This window comes from Centruroides vittatus, unplaced genomic scaffold, assembly GCF_030686945.1.
Source record: "Centruroides vittatus isolate TY-2023 unplaced genomic scaffold, ASM3068694v2 contig_742, whole genome shotgun sequence".
NCBI lineage: Eukaryota > Metazoa > Arthropoda > Arachnida > Scorpiones > Buthidae > Centruroides > Centruroides vittatus.
The window spans coordinates 398602-421161 of NW_027122478.1; the positions used below are offsets into that span (position 1 = coordinate 398602).

The 22560-nt window shown below is 34.7% G+C and overlaps 1 protein-coding gene across 6 annotated transcripts; it reads right to left on the bottom strand.

Annotated features, from left to right (window-relative positions):
• Positions 1-2246: 2246 nt before the first annotated feature.
• On the bottom strand, positions 2247-22305 carry LOC136981040 (protein spitz-like). Of its 6 annotated transcripts, XM_067277298.1 has the most exons (8): positions 15051-15518; positions 14838-14951; positions 10730-10901; positions 10580-10641; positions 9947-10052; positions 9069-9171; positions 5377-5454; positions 2247-4470 (listed from the first exon to the last, which is right to left on the bottom strand). In XM_067277298.1, exons 1-7 carry the CDS (start codon positions 15151-15153, stop codon positions 5398-5400), a joined length of 717 nt encoding a protein of 238 aa, XP_067133399.1. In that variant the 5' UTR covers positions 15154-15518; the 3' UTR covers positions 2247-4470; positions 5377-5397. The 6 variants fall into 6 exon arrangements, with proteins under 6 accessions (XP_067133399.1, XP_067133400.1, XP_067133401.1 ...); XM_067277299.1 differs by lacking the exons at positions 5377-5454; positions 15051-15518 and adding an exon at positions 22117-22305; XM_067277300.1 differs by lacking the exons at positions 5377-5454; positions 15051-15518 and adding an exon at positions 21099-21305.
• Positions 22306-22560: the final 255 nt, after the last annotated feature.

Below are 22560 nucleotides of genomic sequence, written 5' to 3' on the forward strand. Positions count from 1 at the left end.
TGCAAGCGATGATGGCTGAAAAAGAGAGATTTGTTTCGATAATTGTTTCTGTAAAGGTTTTTCTCTTTATAAGGTACTATACATAATAGAAGTAATAGAAGAGCAGGCTACCTTAGCTGCTACATCAGTAAGCTCATTACCTTCTATTCCGACAAGTCTTAATATCCAGCAGTAATTACAAATTGGCGTTCCACAAGATTAATTCTTATGATATTCACAGCCGGTGAGTGAGTCACAGAATACAACAGTATGATTTGATTTATTTTGAACTTATTTTTTATCCATGACATATTTATAGGTACCGAACAACAAAAATAATCATTTTAGTGTATCCAACGTGTTAGATGATGATAATCGATCTTCACAATACAGAGAAGTTCGGAGAATGATCAGAAGTTTCTTTTTCATTTGCATTTAACTTTTGTCCTATTCTTAACACCCAAATGTCTCGTCATCAGACCAGAACATCTTTTTTTTTCCGTCAGTTGCTTCCATTTGTCATCTTTGCTTGCTGAATGATATTGAAATCTCTTCTTTAAATCATATTCAAACCACTCCATTAATTTCTTTTTTTTATTACAATTTCCAAAATATCGTGTTCCCGAATTTACCCATCCATTCGTTTTCATTATCATTTTCAAGCCTTAATTTTTTTGCCTCATTTCTGCGGTGTTGTAAGTCATACTCCAAATATAAAATTTTATAAATCTTTCCTCTCGGGTCTGACTTCCATACAAGCTTATTATTATTTTTTAATTCGTCATTCCTTATTTTCGTATTATCTTCGTATCTTGTATTGCCACTTGTCTTAACTTAAATGCGTAAATACTTTCACTTGATATTCTGTACTGTTCAAATTTTAATCTAGTCTTATTTCCAAGTTTTCTGCCTCCCTTCACTGCATCATTATTTATTTATTAATATGATGATTACGGAGAACGTGGTTAAAAATAACTTTGCGATGTTTTTAATGGCACGTGGTGGATAACCACAAAACATAGCAAGATGAATCATCCTGTAATCTAATCTATTATAGTTCGGTTCTTTACTTATTATAGATGTGAATAGAATGCTTTAAGAATCGAAAGGATGGAATATAATTGGTTTGTTTTGGAATGCAAGAATCAGAATTAGTTATGTCATATTTCGAATTACATTCGGCATGTCCTAGAAATACACTATTCAAGGACAATTCGTGTAAAGAACTTTTAGATAGAAAACTTTAAATAATTGTGAATTCGAATAAAACTGCAAAGATTCTATATTCAGAGTAAGGACTTGCTCCAGAAATTTTAAATGAGGAATAGACTACTTTCGCATAATTATAACGTCGATAACAATTACATATTATATAATGAAATTAATTCTTTATTTTTTGAATTTTTGTGATTAATTATAAAACTTAAAAAGATTCGAGTTCGTTCATTTGAAGTAAGTCAAGATGTAAATCCAACATGTAGCCAGCTTTACGATTTGATTTTTAATGTGTCATGGCGCAGTTTAGCCTAACAGTTTGTTAGATTTGTGCCAAAAATAATAAAGTAACTACAAGTCTAGTAAGTAATTTAATAATGCATAATGTTGAAATTGTTTAACTATTATTTGTTATAATGTTGAAAATGTTTAAAAAATTTCAACATTATGCATTTATATTCTTGCTTTTTAGGTATTAATCGCTGAATGCCTGACAAAGATCTAAAAAATAAATTACGTATTATAAATTCGTAATCATATCGCAGTGATCCACCGTACAGTATCTACATTCGTTATATCATGTATTACCCATGATTTCCTTTTTTTTTCACAGTATATGCATATAGAAGGGGTCCGAGGGCCCCGACACCCCTCCAAAGAAAAAGGAACTAGAAAATTTTCCAACATCTTTTCCTAATTAAAATTCATTTTTCCATTATTGTGTACGATCCAAATATAGTAAAACTTAAGAAATTACTTAACAATTTGATTAAAATCTAAACAAAATCATTATTACGAATTCTTAGAATTTAAAAAAAGTTATGTTTCCAATAAAATGTGCAAGTATATTTTGATATTTTTCGGCATTCTCGTCATCCAAATCCAAATCGAAAAGTAAGAAGTTCTGGGATGGGTTCTTTAAGCCATTGAAGAAATATTCCGAGTGTAACTTATTTAAAATTCGAACAACAAAACACGACAAAATTATCATTATTTATTCGATAAAAATAGTGAAATTATTACGTTAAGGAGTAATAATGATGAATCTAAAACACATTGTTATAAACTATTTATTTTCTCATGCATGGCAGTTTCTAATTAGAAGACTCATATAAACTGACTATTCTAAATTTTCAAATGTTATAAATTAAGAAAATACAGCAAACTCATTCATACATTTTGATCAATTCAATACAGGAGGTATATAATATACTGTATATATATTATTTTATATATATATTAAACTTGAAGCAAATTTTGCTGTGCCATTAAATGCTATCAGGGAAGACAAATATTGCAAAAAATTTTTCATTTTAACAATTAACATTTTTTAAATGCTAAGACATATTAAAAAAAATATTTTTTTAACATTTTTTTTTCTTTCATGATTATCAATTATGAACAAAGCTTAGAATTGGTTGACATTTTGAAGTCAGACTAGCTTTATTTTGTAATAATGTCACTGTCATATTTGCAATTCTTGGAAGAAGATAGATTGATATGTCTGATATAAAATAATTTAGAAATGATGATACTTAAAAACTATACAATATAATACACACATACATGGCATGTGTTACTTATACTGCATAAATATATATAATATACGGACAAACTTATAGCTGTCTTAATTAAGAAATTTTTAAACATTTTTCCACAAGTTATAATATATATATATATATATTCATATGTTTTTTCCTTTCTTTTTTACAGAAAAAAATTGATAAACTATATTATTAAATAGGAACTGACAAACAACTCTTCCCATAATTTCAGCAAAATAATTTCACATTAATATCAATTAATTTAAAATTTCTACACCAAATGCAAATGCCTGTGTATGTACATGTTCCTCTGCTGCTGGGAAAGCTGACTTGTTGGGTGAAGTGAGACGAGGATACTCGATTTTATAAATAATCTCTTGATCTGCATTCCGCGTTTCTCACTTGACCCACCGAGCCATTTAGCACGAACTGAAGTGACCACAATATATTCGAGCTCCTATGTACATATCTACATTCACACAAAAGGATGTACTACCACAGGCCAACCCAAAGTAACAGCTTCCAGCTTCTGAATAAATGTACAGTCAAATGTACTGTATACTTGGCAGTGGTTGACAATTTTTTTTACTTGAGATGCAAAACAAGTAAATTATAAGAATATTTATTGTCAAATTATTAAGAATTTATCTGTGGTCATAGTTGTGGCAGAAATGTCCAAGATTGGTTTTGCATAGCTTGAGACTAGAAAAAAATTTCCGTTGAGAGCACTGAATATGTCTGTTTAAAAATATGTGTGCCCGTCAACAATGAGGTTTCAATTACACGGAATGTTACACAAGTTCTCAAAAAGTTTCAAATCTCGACTATTAAAAAAACACAATAAATTATTCTGGGGATAACAAGAATTTCAACCTAAATAAAAAATAGGTTATTCTTGGATAACATTAAACATTTCAAATTGCAATTACATCATGTTCACAATAAAAAGCATAATAAAGGATATTATTTGATGAAAGAATTTAAACAACTGACCAAAAGAAAAAAAAAAGGACAGCAATTATATACTGAATCATTAATTGATTGTTAGTCATTTTTTCATTAGACAAGATTCTTCACTAACTGTTATTCAACATATATTATAGACTGGAAATCGTTCTCATATTACTTTTGTTAATGAAAAATCTTGACTAAATTTATATGAACACAATTAATTAAAACATATAAACTTATGACATATATGTTATTAGCACAATAAAATAGAAAAAAAATGCTAACAGGATGTACATATAATAGAAGCAGAAACAGCATGACCTGAGAATAATCGGTCCAAGAAAAAACTGGATGTCGATAGCCTGGCAGCTTCATTACTCTGATATTTGGACATGTGGAAGAAAGACATCTCCCTTTTATATGGGTAGGATTCTGTGCAACAGTTATTTCCTACCACAATATTGGAAACAATGGAAGTTACAGGCACAATGTAATGGATTTTTGGCTGGTATACAGTCCATGTTACCATTGTGGCCTTTTATTTCTCACATCAAAAAATTCTCTCACAACTGTCTATTTTATGTACAGGTTTCCTCAGTTGTAACTCTCTAACCTCCTTTATTAATCTGCATGAACTCGACATGCATACAAGTTTCCATCACTAAATTACAAAGACAAAAAGCCTCTATTGATTCCTTCCTTGACTGATCATAGTTAATATGGGTAGAGATCGCAGAGGAGTTTCTGTTGATGTTCCTGGCTGAGATCCCAATTCTAAATCCTATAAACAAAATGAAAAATATTTATTACACTAATCTCTTAACTATTAATTAAGAATTTTGATATAAATAACATTTATACAATATTTTACACAAAAATCAAATTCAGTTGTAAGATAAAATGTAATCAACACAATTATCAACACAAATATTTTGTTTTATTATAATATCAGCTAAACTTGCTATACAAGTCCTTTTGTGGCAATATTACTATATTTTTAATCAATTGCAATTATTATTATTATTATTTGTACAATAATAAGTTTCACTTGATTAAATTTACTTATTTACTTCCAGAAAATGAAATAAATACCACACAATATCCATAATACTGGCACTCAATATCTAGAGTTTAAAGGTTAGTTACAGTTTATATGATATAAAAATATTAATTCAACAAGAGTATATTGTAACATTATTTAAAATTTTATTTATCATTTTTAGATATTTTAAATATTGGAATCCAGAGGATGTTTTCATATGTTTAAACTGAAGTTTAAAAAAAGTTGAATTTAATTAGAATATTCAATATACTAAATATCTTCAGAGCATTAATTTTCTATTATATATATATTCATTTGCACTTGCTACATACATGCACATACAGCAATTGATTCAACAGATAGGTAGCATTGATACGAAGTGCCAACAAGCAATTTATTTTGTACTATTCTACTTAAATTGTGACATTATTCTATAGTGCTATAGTAAATCAAAAAGTTGCATTTATAATGTGGATTACAATAAAACAGTTATTATAAAAACTATTAAAAATAAAAATAAAATATTAATTAGAATTTACTTATATTTAAATGCTGTTGTAACAAGTGGAATATATTTTTGCAAAAATGTAATTATTATGTCGTTTATTTTAATAATAAAATAATTTACATCATACAGAATCTTACCTTAACTACATGTAATAATTTTTAAGTAGATGAATGTAAATAATAATTCCAGGAAGTTTTCCAAGATTTGGGACATACCTAAGGCAAAACCCTTTTGTTAGATGTTAGAAAGCATACACAGAAAGTTATAAGTTAATTTTAAGTGGAAAATAGTAAATTAAAAAGATAAAGTCACAAAAGAAGATTAGAATAAAACAATTATATTAAAAGCTACAATAGTTTTTGAGAAATTTTAATGATATTGAATTTACTTTTTAACAGATCTAATAAAACAAATTGATAAAATACATTCACAATATTTTTAATTTCAACATTTTATGTCCATTAAGAAGCATTTACATTAGATAAAAATTGAAAAACAGTTGCCTATTCTTATTGTTATGTAATTTTACTCATTTATATTTATTCTGATTCCATTATTACTACTAAATTTATGTATGTTTGTTGATTAATCAATTGCTAAACAATGATAGAATCAAATCTGTAATTTGCAACTATTTTATTACACAACAGAAAGGAACAATGGTAAAATAATCAACAAAAAAAAAAAAAACACTATTAGAGATAAGTTATATATTAAAATAAAAATATATATTGTGGAAACTGTAATAATTGTAATTACCTATTAAGTAATTTGATTATAGTAGATTTAAGACATTATATAAAATAATAATTTATCAAACCAGTTTTAAAGAAATAAATAAATTAATTTTACTTTTGCCTTATTCAGAAGTGTTTCTAAATGAAATAGAAATTGATCCATATTTTAATTGCTGAATTTTCTGAATATTCTATTTGACACCCAGTGTTGCATAAAAATAAACACAGTACTTTTTTACACAGACAAAAATAACTACAGATAATATTCCTTTTCATAAGTTCCACACTTTATCAATTATTTGAGAGTATATAGGACACAGGCTAGCAACTGCATGACAAGACAATGTTCATCACTCTTGTTCATTAATACTTGTCCAGTTAAAATGCATTCTTTTTAAAGTAGAATTAAATCAAAATCAGAAGAATTTTTCAAAAATATAATTCTTTCGTTAATATTTAATTTCACTGAAAATAATAATTTTTATCTCAGTATCATTTGATGTATTTATCTATTTTATAAAAATCAAATTATCAGTGCAATTTACTGATTAAATATAATGTTTTAACATTAATAAAATGCTAGATATGTAATATATGTAAAAAATAAAATTTCTGAATATGGATATTTTCCCCTCGTATCTAACATTTATTATTCTCATTATGTATCCATATTTTTGATTTAATTTTAGAAAACATTAAATTGTTTCTTTAATTTCATGGTTTTTATAACAACAATGACAATAATATTTTTGTAATATTCTTATTCAATATATTTAAATATTTTAAAAAATTTTAATTAAAAAATTGTGACAAATCTAAATTATTTATTCCACAATTACTCTTATTTTTATCAAATTTTCCATAAATTTAAACTACTATAATTTAAATAATAGTAATATGAATAACTAAATTAAAATTTCTAATCTTCTATTTATTAATTAATTTATTATAAATCAGCAAAATAAAATTTCAAATAATGTCAAGAATTATGAAAAATTTCACTGATAAAAGGAGATATTTCCTGTAGATTAGAAATTATAATAAAGAAATCTATGATATCTAAAGTAGCTTTTTAAGCAACTAATTATTTCATTTTTTACATAGATTATCATTTTTATTAAGAGAAAGAGAAAAGTTTTGATGTTTATTTTTAAATTTTGTTTGTTTAAGGATTATTTGCTTCTTCAAAAAGACATTTTATAATTATTTTCATTATATATATGAATTGACAAGACTCAATCATATTCTGCATATTTATAGTTAATTTTAAAAAAATACTTGTTATCATTTATAAATTATACACTTGGTGTCTACAATAGTAAAATTTCAAGATTAAAGCAATTCTATCATTATATATGAAGAATTATAAAAATTCGTAATAAATAAAGTTAATTCAAATGTAAGATAATTTAATTATTTCTACTTTTAAGTGGCAGAAAATTTTAAACATATTAATTACTAAAATGCTTCAGAAAGATTCTATTACAAATTTGACTTAATCAAATAAACACCTTAATCTGAGAACAAAAATTCATTTTTTGGTATACATTTTTAAAAATTTGGTAAATATTTTGAATGACTAATCAAAACAAAAACAGCAGCATTCTGTTAGTTTTCTACATATTCCCTTCCTATCATCTCAGGAATGTCAAATAATAAATGTGTTTATCCATAATAATGTTATTTTGAAAATTAGATTATAGTTTTTCATTAATATTACATTTTCAAATAGATGAGCAAAAATGATAAAAGGTAATATATTCATGAAACTACTATTGACCAAAAAAGTTATTATCTGAAACTTATCCAGAGTTTTATTATTAATTAATTATTAATAAGTTGAGTGCATGTTAATTTTTTCAAAAATTGTATTTAAAGATAAATTTATACTGATGGATTAGTTTGTTACTTTTGACTGTTATTCATTAACTTCAAACATCCAAAATAAAACAGATTCTAAAAGTGGCAAAGTTGTTTTATATATATTTTAAAATAATAGCGAAATAAATTATAACACAGTTAACAGAAAAAAAAATAGTTATTATTGAAAGTAAAAATACATGTTAATATATTAATTTTCGATGTTATGGAGATAAATATTGCCTTTTTTCCCCGTTACTTACTAAAGCCATATTTAATGATGACCAAATGAATAATATCAAATATAATAATATAATAAAACACAGAACAAAACAAAAATACAATAGAATATAAGTAACAAATATAATCATACTTCAAAATAAGTAAACCAACAGGAGGATTAAAGAAACATGAATGAGGAATAAGGTTTGTAAGATTCATTTACTTTGAAGAAAAATTTGTAGATAAGAGAAAATTATTCTAATAGGAATAAGAGATTATTAATGCAATCTGTGATAATTTTGTATCTAGATGACAAAAAACAAATTATAAGACCATCAATGATTTAAGCATTTTTTCTGCAAGTGAAAATTTCAATCATAAAATACATATTTGAAGATATAAAGTTTATTTTAAGAACTTTTGTAAAACACAAAACTATAATCATCATCTAAAGCAACGTATTAAAATTATCTAATTAATTCACTAAACTTCTTTTAAACAACATGGATTAATGTTTCATATAAAGGATACAACAAGAGAAATATCAGATTTATAAAATATAAAATTTTTCAAAAATCTTAATCTCATTTTGAATTAAGTTCTAACACACACTTATTTAAAATCTAAATATAGATGATCTATAAGAATAGTAAATACTTCTTTTATAAGGGCATTCAATATTATAAAAATTTATGAATGCTCTAATTTTTAACTGGTAACAATACCTAATTTCATTTAATGACCAATCAATTTTCTTTACTAACTTTTCCTTCTTCCTCACATAATGCATTTGATAACATAATATTCAACCTAAATAACTAAAAGTGTCTATAATTTAAGATATATTGTTATTGTGGTTTTATTATACTACTGGTCTAAATTTACTTTAAATTTTAGATAAATCAATTTTTCCTCTTCTCTTACAAACTACTAAAAAATAATTCCAGTTCTCAGTAGTCTATAAATAACCAAATGAATTAATCAGTACCAAAGAAATGAATTTTACATACATTTGTTGGAGTAGTCTGTCTGTCTGATGAAGAATGTAATGATTGTGAACCAAAAGGTTTGCGTTCAAGTTCTTCTATAATTGATTTTTCTTTTTCTCTTCTTCTACAAAGAATATATGAAATATTAGTAATACATTATTAACTGAAAATAACTTCAATACTATATTTAAAAAAATATTATAAGCTATTATAAAATCTGATATATTTTCCAAATTCATGTTTAATTTATTTAAAATAAAAAGAAAATAAAAGCTAACTTTTAGTTCATATTTTTCTCTTAGTTTAAACTTAAACTATATAAATTAAGAATATCTATCCTGTCTTTTTAGTTTAAAAGTATATTTTAAAAATAAATAAAGATAATTATGATTACAACAGAATATTTGCTTAATTTGAAAAAAAAAAAACATTTAATTTATTATTGACAGTCATTAACAGAATTTTAAAATTTATATCTTTTTAATGTATAATTAATGTAATTAAAAATACTCAGGTTTTCTATTTCATATAATATATATATAATTTATTAAATAAGCAATGAAATTAAATTCCATTGATTATCCAAATTTTATTTTCTTCGAGAGTAATGGTCAATTAAGATATCTAATATTAGCAAGCAGATATTTTTACTGTCAAGGTGAAAAATAAACAATTTAAATCTCCAAGGCTCTTTGACATTCTAATTTTAAATATTTCTTGAAAAATCAACAAAATAATCATATAAATACATTTATATGTAAATTATATGTATATATTTTAAAGCATTATAAGGAAATTTTATAAAATTTGCATATTTTAAAATAATTATATTCCAATAAAATTTTAAAACTGTATCTAACTTAGTAAAACAAAACTTAAATGGTATCATCAAAACTTACCTGACATATACATAAATTACTATTGAAATGACAACAATAATAACAACAGCAAGAGAGACTCCACCTGCAATGCTTGCCCTTTCTATCATAATACTCTTTCTTACTGCTGTATAACAAAAGATAAATATTTTAATTTAAGAATAATTCAAATCATTTATTATATTAAAATAATATGAAATTTCAAAACATGCACAAAATTTTATATTCCTATTGTTTGAAATTAATTTTTAAAAGTTAAACTGATAAGTAAATCTATAAAATGAGAATCTGGAAAGTTTCATTTCTAATGATATACAAAGTGAAAGAAAGCAACTGCTGCTGTCTCTAAACACACTCTAAATATTTAAATGCACTTGGCTTAACTCCAGCATCAAAACAAGGAATTTTGTGTAAGAAAAAATTGTTGAAATACGATATGTTTTTTGCATGAAAATGTAATTAGTCTATCATTACTTATTTATGTCAGTAGAAAACAGAAATTTAAATAATTATACAAGAATTATATTAAATCTTTTATAATTTACTTAATCAATGTTAAATAATAAATTCATATCAGTACATGTATAAATTATATTCTATTAATGTTCTAAAAATCCTATTATTTAAGTTCGTAATTCAAAAATATTTACTCACGAAGATATGATCCAGCTAAATCCTTAAATTCACAACGTTGGCCAACAAAGCCATCTGCACATCTATAAAATCATCAAAAGAAATATTTAAAATATTTAATTAAGCTGTATTCATAATAGAATTAGCCTAAAAATAAAAATGGAAACTTACTCGCAGTTATATAGAATAGATTCTCCAATTCTTACAAAAAAGCATGTGGCACCATTAAGGCAATACCACTTGGCATAATCTTCAGGACAAGTATACGTCTGGAATGTTATATTGGGCCTCATTGTAGCCGTCGGCGGACGAGGTTTGGGTGTGGAACGCGACGAACATGCTCCTGAAAATAAAGACATTTGTTTCAATGTTTGTTTTTAAACTAAGAAAGTTTGTAATAATTTTAAAATTAATCTGTTTCAATTAATATAAAATTATTTTCCCAATATTTAGTCAATATTATTAAAAAAAATTAGGAATCTTGTTCTGGACAGTTATTAACCAAAATGTTTATCTCAATCAGTTCAATCAATTACATGAGAATTGTCAAGGAATACTTTTCTCACTAATTCTTTTAATCAAGTATCACAATTGTAATAATCACATTTTTGATAAATTAAAAATATATATAAATAGCTAATTACTTTTTCCTTAATCTCTTATAACTGAAAAAATACACATCAATAAGCCAAGAAATACTTTTTATATATATCAAAAAAGATTAAAAATGATGGAATTGATTTTTTTTATAAAATTTGTTTGTATTGTAATATCCCCGAGAAATTCTTCTCTTTCTATACCATCTTACGAGGAGTTAAAACCTTTTCACTATTATAGAAAGTTAAAATTAAAGATTCAAATGACACATATTTTAAAACCAGCAGAAAAAATCCCTTTTAATAAGCTATATTACCATTGGAGGTGACAGAGAAGAATTTCTCGAGTACATTATTGAATACAATTCAATTTTTTATAAGAAATACTTTTATACTCAATATATAAGTTTTGTATACAATTAAAGACATTTTTTATGTATGAGGCTTGACAACTATAGTTATCTCTTGAATTATGGAATTAATTGGTTCAAGAAAGCATTACATAAAGTGAATCACTAAAGTGAGTGGACTTTTATATGGGTTAAACAGAGATACATTCCCAAAATAAAAAATAACTAAATTTCTGAATTTTAGATATATATTTATTTTTTCCAATCACTTCATCTATAACTAGTAATTTAATTGGAATATGAATCAACTAATACAAAAACTGAGTCTGTATCATCCTTTCTTCACTCTTTTGAAGGTTCTAGATTGATAGAATGAATGTTTCTTTGACAAACTTTAAACTATCTAAAAATAAGGATCTATTCTGATTAAAAGCAATTTAAAACAAAATTATCACTTTGAATACTTATAATACCATTGCATATACAGTAGTTGAATTGTAGATGAAAGTGCAAGATAATTTAATTCAGGATCTATTTTGATTTTTGAAATTGAATAAAGTGAGATCACACAAGATATATATACCCATATATTCTAAGACTAACTTGTAAATCCATTACAAAAAAAGTCTATATCTAAAAAATAAGATATAAATAAATTTCTAGTAAGAACACATCAATCATTACATATAAAAATCTTTAATATCATATGTTATATTGTTCAGTTGTTATGATTTGTAGCGACAGATCATAAAGCAAGCATTAAATTTTGTGCAACATCAGATAAAAAAAATGTTGACCGAAATCTACATGCTAACAAAGAAAATGTGTAACAACAATGCCAACTGCACGTTTCAAACAATTCCTGATATTTTATATTTGTCACAAGTTTTTGAAAAGACAAATATTGAAGATAATCAGAAATGATTCAAATTTCAAAAGTGATCAAAAATATTCACAAGCAGATTCCATCGATCATCAAATGACTTTTCAAACAATAAAAGGTTTAGCTCACATGAAGAAATTATTTATAAAACTCTGAAAAATATAAAATGATTCTTGCTGCACAATTCTGAACTGCATTATTCCAAAGTAATGGATTAAGAAGTTTACGATAATGCATAATATTTAAGAAAAAAATCATTCAATTTATTTATGCAAACTATTCCTTAAAATCATATCAACACCAAAGAGAAAGCAATTTGAGAAGACAGAGATCATCAAAAACAACACAAAAGTACACAGCTTTTTGAAGAAATTACTTTAAACTATATTGTTTTAATATTGCAAAATATAGATATTCATTCTAGTACAGCATTTTCTTTAAATTTAAATTAGTGTGGAATTTTAATTACTAAGTTTTTTAAACACAACTTTAGAATATTATGCTTCAAAAGAACAGCCAAGTCCAAAGACAAAAGATAAGTGAAATTCCTTAAATATAAAATGTAAAATTTACAAATTCTTTTTACAGTAGATAAGACACTATATGCAATGATTCTTTGAATTACGTTTATTCAGAACGTACGAAAAATGTGTTTTCCAGTAAATATGAATTCGCAATAAAAAAGAAAAAGAATTCTTTTAAAATAAATATTCTGCCACGATTTAAGGTTTTTCAAAAATAAAAACCACATCGTGGTACGAAAAATCGATCGCAAAAATTTAATCTGAATTCACAATGGTTTCGTTGATACAGCATAATTAACGCCGGAAAAATTCACTATCAATTCTTATCACCCAAACCAAACCCAAAACGAAAATTATTTTCATCACAAAACAGATAGCCACTTAATTATATTATAATACATTTGAGGGCAGGAAAAGAACATCTGCCCCTAATTCTCCTATCAATCTCAATTCATCACTATCACCGCTACAGAACAAAGTACGCGGTGAAAAATCCACGACATAAAACCGGACACCCAAAACGCCAATTCGACCAACCTAAACGTCGATCGGGTTCACCCATCGTCGATCAGTCAGTCCGACCGACTGTAATCTCAACCGTCAAAATATTCGAACGGGAATATTTCCCAATTTCCTCCCACTAATAAAGATAAAACACGTAGCTTCTCACGATAAGATGCAATCTCCGACAATAGACGCTCGGACCACTCGAACAAATAAGAATACAAGATACGCCCACGCAGAGAGAGATTTCTACAATTACAGAATACAATAATAGGTGACACAGCAGAAACGAGAAGCGTTTTTCTATCTTTTTTTAAATAACGTTTTAAGTATCGTTTTTGTAACATTCAAGCCAGTAGAATTACATAACTATAGGCAGTAAAGCACTGTAAGGTGGACGCTAACGGAAATGCAATGAAAGTAAATCTGAATAGAGAGGAACGGGAAACAAGGTCCGGTGACTGCCGGAAGTTCGACTACTGTCCAGTTCTACTAGACCGCGTACAGTCACGTGACGAATCCACGTCGATTTCGACGGAGTCGATTAAAACCAAAATGGGAGAAATTTTGGACGGTTTTAAATCGCCAAGATCGAGACGGCCGAGCAAACACCTGACGGGATATCGACGGGAAGGGCGGCAGGGGCGACGGGCAAACACATCTGTCGACGGAGGCCGAACGCGCACGTGCCCGATCCACTCCCCCACCTGCCGTTTTTCTTTACAGCTGCGTGCCCCGGACCCCCAGATTAACGTACGAGAGAGAGAGAGAGAGGAGCATTACGACCGACCGACGAAGGGGTCGAATGGAAAGGGGACCGACGGGACGCGATTGCTTACGGCGTCGCGTTCTTCCGGTCGCGCGTCACTTCCGATCGCATTTACCGCACCGGAAGAAAAACGGGGGAGGCACAGGATATCTAGTGTGGCAACGGGAAGCGGGTAGCGACACAGGTGTCGACCGGTTCCACCAGCTGCGACTCGACATCGTTCCGAAACGTCGTCGAGCGACGGCGCAGCGCGTTTTCACGCTCCCGTTACCTTCGTAATTCTCCATCGGCTCGTCTTACTCCATTGCCGACTCCACGCGGCAATCATAACCTCGGAATAAAAAAAGAACATGCCGGACGAAGACGCAATTATATCGAAAAACCGTTTTCTTTAAATATCAAATTCGACGGGATACGGACGAGGGAGGGAATTTGTCCGCCGACGGTGAAGCGTCACGCACCGGACCGTCCGTTCCGGATTGGGGAAGGGGCGGCGCCCGTCTCCCACGGAAAAAAAAAACATACGGCGGGAGCGGCGTCCGCGATCCGGCGATTTCGTGACAGGAAACTCCTCCCACTTCACGTGCGCTTCACGCGCGGCCGACAGCCAAATAACCGCCGTAAAGACGAGAGACCAAAGGCGCATCACCTACCTGCTATCCTGAACAGTGCAGAAGCCAAGAGGACCAGTAGTAATAAAGGCGGACACGTGGTTCTGGGCATGACGACCGGAGTGCGAAGTGGCCACCGAAGAAGCCAGCTCTGACCTGTAATTAAAAACGTCGGACGATTAGCGAAGGGAGCGGGGGGGAAATCCGAGAAGAAAAAAAACACCGGCAGTAGTAGTAGTAATAGAAATTAATTACACGCGCTAAACGAAAGCGTGACGTCGGGCGTGACGAATCGGGATTCCGGGCCGGAAAGGACGCGAAATTTTGATACGGACGACGACGATCGGAGCGCGACCATCCGTTCGACCCCCGATCGGAGAAAAAAGCAAAAGCGAGAATGGAAGGGCGGCGCGGAGAGGCGCAGCACGCCTCCGACCGTTGGGCCGGGAAGAGGACCCGGGAGCGAGGTGACGGACGACGTCCGTTAACTTCTCCTCCGTCTCGATAACGGTTGGGCCGTCGGGACACGTGTCCGATCCACTTTCCGCATCCGTCATTAGCACGTTTAATTAGCCAGGGGGAGGCGTCGGAGGCGCGAGACGGAACGCGATGGCGGGGCGTTCCCCGTCCGAGGAAGAGAAACGGTCGATCGACCGAGCGGGTCCGAACCCTCGGCCGCTGGCCGGTCCGCCCGGTCGGACCGGGTCGAGTCGAAACCGGAGGCGCGACTTCGTAAGTAATGTTTAAAAGAGCGCTTACCGTTATGCGTTCGGCCCGCGAGCGGACCGTCCGTTCCGGGCACGGCAGCACCGGCATCTCGCGCGAGATGGCGCCGCGTCATATCGGTAATCCCCAGGAGAGGCGCGCACGATCCGACCGCGCCGCCGCTTCCCGCCGACTGAGACCGAGAGTAAAGTCGAAACCGGAACTATACCGGGCCGCCGAACCAATGGCGAAGCGTCCGCCGTCAGCCGCGGCCACCCAGGGGCGGCGGAGGATCGCGTCACGTGACGGTGGCCGCGTCTTCCAGGTCGGACGGCCGTCTAGAAGCTGGCAGGTGGGGCGCGCGCCACGCGCCACCAGATGGTTCCCCCTCTCGGCGGCATCCGGCGCGGAGAAGCCGGAGGCCCCTCGGCCTCTCGGGCCCGCTCTCCTCCGCCGACGCCCGGTCGGGCCGTCGATCCGCATCTGTCCGACGACAGCTGTCCGACGTCGTCCGCTCCTCCGATTTAAAACCCAGATTTCTGCCGCCGGCATTCCGTACCTCGAACAAAAAGGGGAGGTAAAAAAATGGCTCCGCGCGGGTCGGTCCGGTTTCCAGGGGAGAGCTGGCAGCTGGTCTTCGATCGGGGGAGGGAAATCGGCGCGTGCCGTCGGCTCCCCTCCGATGCTCCGGCGCTCCGCCATAAGACGGCACGAGCCCGCCACGCGCCTTCCGGGACCTCGGTCGGGCAAAGAAGCGTGCCTCCTTTCCCCGGATTACTTTGGAAAATCGGCGATAAAGGGACGCGTTCGACGATTCCGAGCCGGGAAAACGTCGGAATTCCTGGCCGTCCTTTTGGCTTCCCCCAACCGGACGAGGAAAGTCAATTTGAACAAATTCCCACCGGCAGAACGAGTGAAAGTTTTCGAAGGAAAGAACCAGACTCGAGGCGAGATCGTACACGCATCCGATGAAGTCACTTCTATTCATAAATGTTTGATTCAGCGTCCGGTAGGAAAAACCGAATGCTTGTATAAACGATGAGCGCTACCAAATTCTCGGAAGAGAAGAATTGAAAATCGATCCCGAAACCAACACGAGTTAAAGAATAAAGAGTCGACAGAAATCGAATCCGGACACCTTTTATCGTTACGACATCGGAAGCCGATCCTCGCCACTCGTTCTCCCCGAGTTTGTGGCGACGGCCAAACGATACAGAATAAGTAACAGAGGAAGCGGGCTTAGCCCGGAACGCCGATTTTTGCGTGTTCTATAAACCCATTTTTTTTCTTTTTTTGTTCGTTGGGACGGAACGACCTCGTCGGGTCCGAAAAAAGGAAAGCGACGCATCCGAACCGGACCCGTCGGACAAAGCACTGGATTCTCCTACCTCTACCTTGGTTTTCCGAGTCCGGTTGCGGCGCGTGGCGGGCTTACCGGGCGACGGCGGCCGGGACGGTCGGGCCCGCCGACGGAAGACGACGAACTCGAGCGGAAGACGAACGGAGCGAAGCAGAAGCAACCTCCGTACCCTTAAACCTACGCCGAAACAATAGACGGGACGACGATCGCATTGTTTACGAGAGCCGGGGCGGAACGGACGGCGCGTGCCACGCCCGCATCTTGCACCGTCACCCGGAACAAAATGGTCCGCGCGCCGTGACGACTGTAAGACGATTTCACGGTCGGAGAGGTGGTCTCGGGCCCTGGCCCGGGGCGCCTTTTCTTCCGACGCGCGACTCCTGGGTGGAAGCCCGAGACGTCGTGCCCGTTTCCGGTGGATTCCAGACCCGTTACCGCAGTCCCTGGCGCGGTGGAAGTTCCGTACTGCCACGCATCTCGTTTTTGCACGCCCCGCGAAAATTCGAATTTCTTCTCCGACCTTCGGCCCACTCCTTCTGTCCGAAGGTCAAAAACCGTTGGTCGGCCTCGACGTTAGAGAAACTTCCGGTCTTTCGTCTCTCTCTCCTCTGATCTTTCTTGTCGAAACTCCCGGAGACCGGACGAAAGGGGTGGAGATTACGGCCGCGTAGAAATGTCTCTGCACGCGGTCTCCGGTAAATCGCCGGTAACGCGACCGGTCCGCGTTTACCTTAATTACGGAACGGGGGGTTAAAAATCGTTGGCGCGGAGCAATGTCCAGATGTTCGTCTCGAGCAGGGCCCAGATGCCCCGACAGCTGCCGAAGACGACCCGGTGGCGGCCGGAGCGACGGGTCCCGATCGAGTCACGTGGTAGGCGCGTGCTCACCTGTCCTCCGCCAAAGAAAAGACCGAACGGTATCTTTTGTGTGCGCTACTCGGGGAGATGCCCGCGATCCGCAGCTGCGAACCGCTCTTAACTCTCCGCGGCGTGTTAATGCCGCACCGCGGTGCTTTTCTCTGCACGTTCGGTTCGGCGTACCGATTCCGGTATGCTATTTAAAAACCCGTTAGAAATCCGTTAGAGAAGAGAAATCGCTAGAAAATTTCTTTCGGTCGCCAGTAAACGTCGAAATAAAATACTAACGAAGGGATTAAAAAGAAATTCGGCCGTATCTTTACGTTTCGGTGGCCTATGTGTCTCCCGTACTTTGCAATTATTATTAAGATAAAATTTCCTGGAAGAACGTTCGTTATCGATTTTTCTTAGTGTCATAAATCATGGAAACATGTATGGAGTTCGAGCGTCGTTAATTTTTTAAACTTATATCCAGGCTTTTATTACGTGAAACTGCGTGAACAACCTTCGTGGAACAGATGGTCGCGCAGTGAAAGAACCGACAGAATTCGAATCCAATACGGACTCCTATAATTTATTACGGGCACTACGGGTTGAAGCATCGTTCTCCATCTCCTTGCCGTGCCGATCGATCTTATTGAGGGTCGGACCCGTCCGCAACATTAATCGACCGACCAATTCTTTAATATTTCATACATATTGACAGTGTTAGTCTTAAATGGAAGGCCAAATGTCTATCTTAACGAGACTATTTCGCCGATCTCTTAACCTCTCGAAGAGTGATTAAATTCGACGCTTCTTTCACCGGTTGCTAATAATGACAGAATTACGTCGTTAGATCGTCGTCCTCGTTTTCGAGTAGGCCCAACTGTTACGGAATGACGCTTCGCAAATTTCGGTAGTCAATTATCCATTGTGGTAAATAATACGAATTACAAAGCTTGTAAAAACCGTAGGGTATATTCTTGCCTGAGGATGGATGTCCCAGACAGTTACAAACTGTTATCGATTGTCGTTCTCGTGGCGGACACACCATGACACGATGCCGCATGGTCACAACGGGCAGACACCAAAAAACAAAAAAAGTAAAACTTAGGGTGTCGCGTATTTTGCTTTCGTTAGACGGTGCGGTAGATTTTGCGGATGCCGTGGTTATTAACGCATTCGTTTCGTTAAACAACATACTTTCTATTTTAAAAAAAAATTTAACAGGAAGAGTAATTTCTAATTTCTATCATTTTCTCCACTTTCTTTACTACAACGATTATCTCGAGGAGGATTGAGAACTTCCGCATCGAAAGGGCGTTCCCGAAACGCCCAGCGGGTGCGAAAGCGATCCGCGTCGCGCGAGTGTTTCCCCAGATGTCGGTCGCCTTCCTCCGGATCGTATAGGAATTTTACGAAACCGAACGATTTCGATGCGAGAGTTTGGCGGAAAGACTTTCTTCAAGAAACTGCGACGTCGCCTTTCCAGTCCGGCGCCTCTGTTCTGCCGTCGAAGCTCGATTCTCGATGGCTTCCGAACCGGAACGGCAGGCAAATTTGAATACCGATAGGCAGTGTGGATAGAACGAGCCTTCCCGTCTGGCATCTGGGAGATGAGCGTTTTGGTTACCCCACGCGTTAACTAAGCAATTATAAAGAAACCATCGGATACGACGGAGAAACAAGAAGAGAATGCAGACGTCCCCTCCCCAGCCGTCTGCATTCCTTTCGTTACGTTATCTATTTGCGACCATTTTACTCTTCTCTAAATAGTTTTGTACCTGTTGGTCGGATATTTTCTTCACTAGTTAAATCGAGCCGTGTCGAAGTTATCGTTCCGCAGAAACGAACGATAACTTACGTACGACGGAATCAAAGTGAAAATTTTCGCCTACGAATAGTCGATACGTTAACGTTCGAACAGAAACAGACAATGGCAAACAAGTGGCCTAACAGTTATTATGTGACGGATTATACGATTTCCGAAGTTTGGAATGAAATGTTTTGATCTTTTATTCGCGGAGAATGTCAATGACTAACGTGACACCCGCTGTGGGCACTGTCGCCATTGCGAGACGGCCTACTAAAGTTAAAAATAGTGATGTAAGCTTTACACTACGCCATGGAATTATATCGAAGGATGACTTACCAAAAGAATGACAAATATATATATATATATATCGATGGCTGGTGGAAATTTACTGTTCCTAATAATGCTTAGCTAAACACTAGTAAATCCGTTGGCTAGAAATATATAGTTAGTTTACATTGAAGTCACGTGGTCGAAAACAGGTGACGACGCAGTTTAACCTTTCGAATAGCTGGCCGAGAGAGAAAATAAACGATGCTATATCGCTGAAAACTACAATTTTCGAACCTACTAAGACTACATCTAGTTGGATCGAACTACTTTCGAACAGGGATGGAAAACACACCAAACTAGAATGGGATCGATCGGATTCTATTGGGAAACATCCGAAAGAGAGAATTTATCCGAAACCTAATCCCAGAAAGGCGTGAAAATCGTGCCGACTTTGCCCATTTTCTACAAAATCCCGAAACATGGGACGATACCTATCGGTCGAATATTGCCACTAGTAGTAGTTAGCGAATGCCAGTTTCCCACCCACACGCATAGACGTTGAGGTTTTTCATCTCCAGTTGATCTATATTTAACCTAGACAAACCCAGACAACATGTGATGCGAAGACAGAGACCACTTGTTAATACTGAGACGACAGCAACAACGCAAACTGCAATCAGACAGCAGATATAACAGATTAAAAAGAAATGATTTCAAAACCAAACAAAATCAAAACACGAGCCGAGATGCGGTCTCGAGCCTTTAAATGTCTAACTATCACTGTAACTTTCTAAAGCTCGTCTAACCATTAAGAAGCACTAGAAATCACGTTGGGAAGCGGCTGCGTATATAAAACTTAGCGTAAAGTAGCCTCGTACATAACGTCGTATACGCGTGAAACCTTATCGAGTGAGAGAACCCCGACCCCGTATATCCTTACCGAAATCATCGACCCAATTAACGCCGAAATTATATGCATTTGACAATCTAGTAAAATGCGAAAATCGGCACGTAGAACGGCGAGAACCTCCTTTCATCTATTGTTTTCGTAAGAACCAAACTCGACTCCTTAATTGTCTCCTTGTTATTTTTGGAATGCACAGTTACGCCACGGGGTGAGACTGAGTTATCATTTGACAATTCAACTTTGCGATACTTTCAAGGATGTTTGGCAAACTCCGACCGGTTCGGCATCGGTAATATTAGAAGGTATATATACCTATGCGTTTATCTACTTTAAAAAACTACGCTACAACTATTACTACTGCTACTACTACCACCACCATCATCATCACCACTATTATCTTCATACTTATCGATATCTTTTCTGGTCACGTGACCAGGGGGCAAAGATTTCTTCTCCAGCTTGCGTAGCCTCCCGCACGTATCCTGATCCCGTAACGACGACTCTGACGCATTACTGAAACACTCCCGAACGTCCGAACGAACCGAATGAGGGAATAAATTGCGATCTAACGTAAAATACACATGAAACAATTATGACCCCGATACGCCAACCGGTGGCCTACGCGTTACATCACGTCACGCGCAGTTTAAAAATTTCGTCACTCGACCAATTATCGGTCGATTGGTGTAATACGTCACGCATAAATTAAAAACAAAAAAAAAGTTACACGTAAGTGGCATATACACAAGTACCGTACACACAAAACAATAAAACTACTAAGGATTATTAATCACATAACTGTTTATATATATTTTAAGCGCAAAAAAAATAATCATTACCTCACTATAATAAATCGGCATTAAATACGATTCGATTAAATACATACGTCACAATACACGAAATTTAAATCGAGCCAATTACATAAAAATAAACAAGTCTGAACACGTCACACATCCAATACAATACAAGACTTATCAGGTAAATGAATTTTCTAGTGTTATTCGCTTTAATCGATTACCGAATACGATCGCGGCGTAAATTTCCCATTAAAGTAAGAAGTGGTGGTGACGAAAGACAGAAAATCGCCGGCATCTTTATTAATATATTTTGGCAAAGTGAATTTTTAAACTGACACGTGCACATCATTCGACGGTCAAGGAACCGCCTGATTTTTCTTTTTATTTTATTTTATTTTTTTCATTTATTTAGGTCTAATTTCGTCCTAAATACCTTTCGTACTTATCATTTGACATCCGCGAGAGTTTATACCACCATTTTTTCTTTTTTGTATTAAAGTACGCTCTCACACACGCCCCGGCCTTTACTTTTCCGATTTATGGGAATTCCGATAAACAGTCCCCTCGAAAAAATAAAAAAATTTCCGAATTTTCTAGGCTTAACTTTCGAAAAGAATTCTACTCACTTTTACGGCACATGACCTTCACGTGCGCTACGCTTTTCATTAACGTCGATGTTTCGCTTATTGTTCGTTTATCCTATTAAATCGTCGATGTCTTAATTGACTTCGAAAAACCGTTTTAAACTTTGGATACGTCGACGACTATCGTCTGCTTCCGCCATCTTGATAGACGACCTGCCGCGCATGCGTCACCTGGCGGTCAAAACTGAAAGTTCCGGCCCGATGAATAAGAGGTGCCGCCCTTCACGCACCTTTTCTTTCCTCCCTTCCTTTTAATCTTTAAAAAAAAAACACAAAAAAAATTCTGTTTTGTTTCTATCCCGGATTTTGCTTCGTCTAGTGGGAAATATCGTTAATAACGATTGAAACCGAAGCGAAATTTACGTATATTTTTGTTTTCCTCCTACGTCAAAAAAGCATTTTCGTCGAATGGGTTCAGCGTCCTTT

Coding starts and splice junctions, on each gene's coding strand:
- LOC136981040 (XM_067277296.1), bottom strand. CDS start 15,153: ATGGTCGCGCTCCGATCGTCGTCGTCCGTATCAAAATTTCGCGTCCTT. Junction 10,902..14,837: donor TGCACTGTTCAGGATAGCAG/GTAGGTGATGCG, acceptor CTTTATTTTCAG/GAGCATGTTCGTCGCGTTCC. Junction 10,642..10,729: donor TCTATTCTATATAACTGCGA/GTAAGTTTCCAT, acceptor ATGATTTTATAG/ATGTGCAGATGGCTTTGTTG.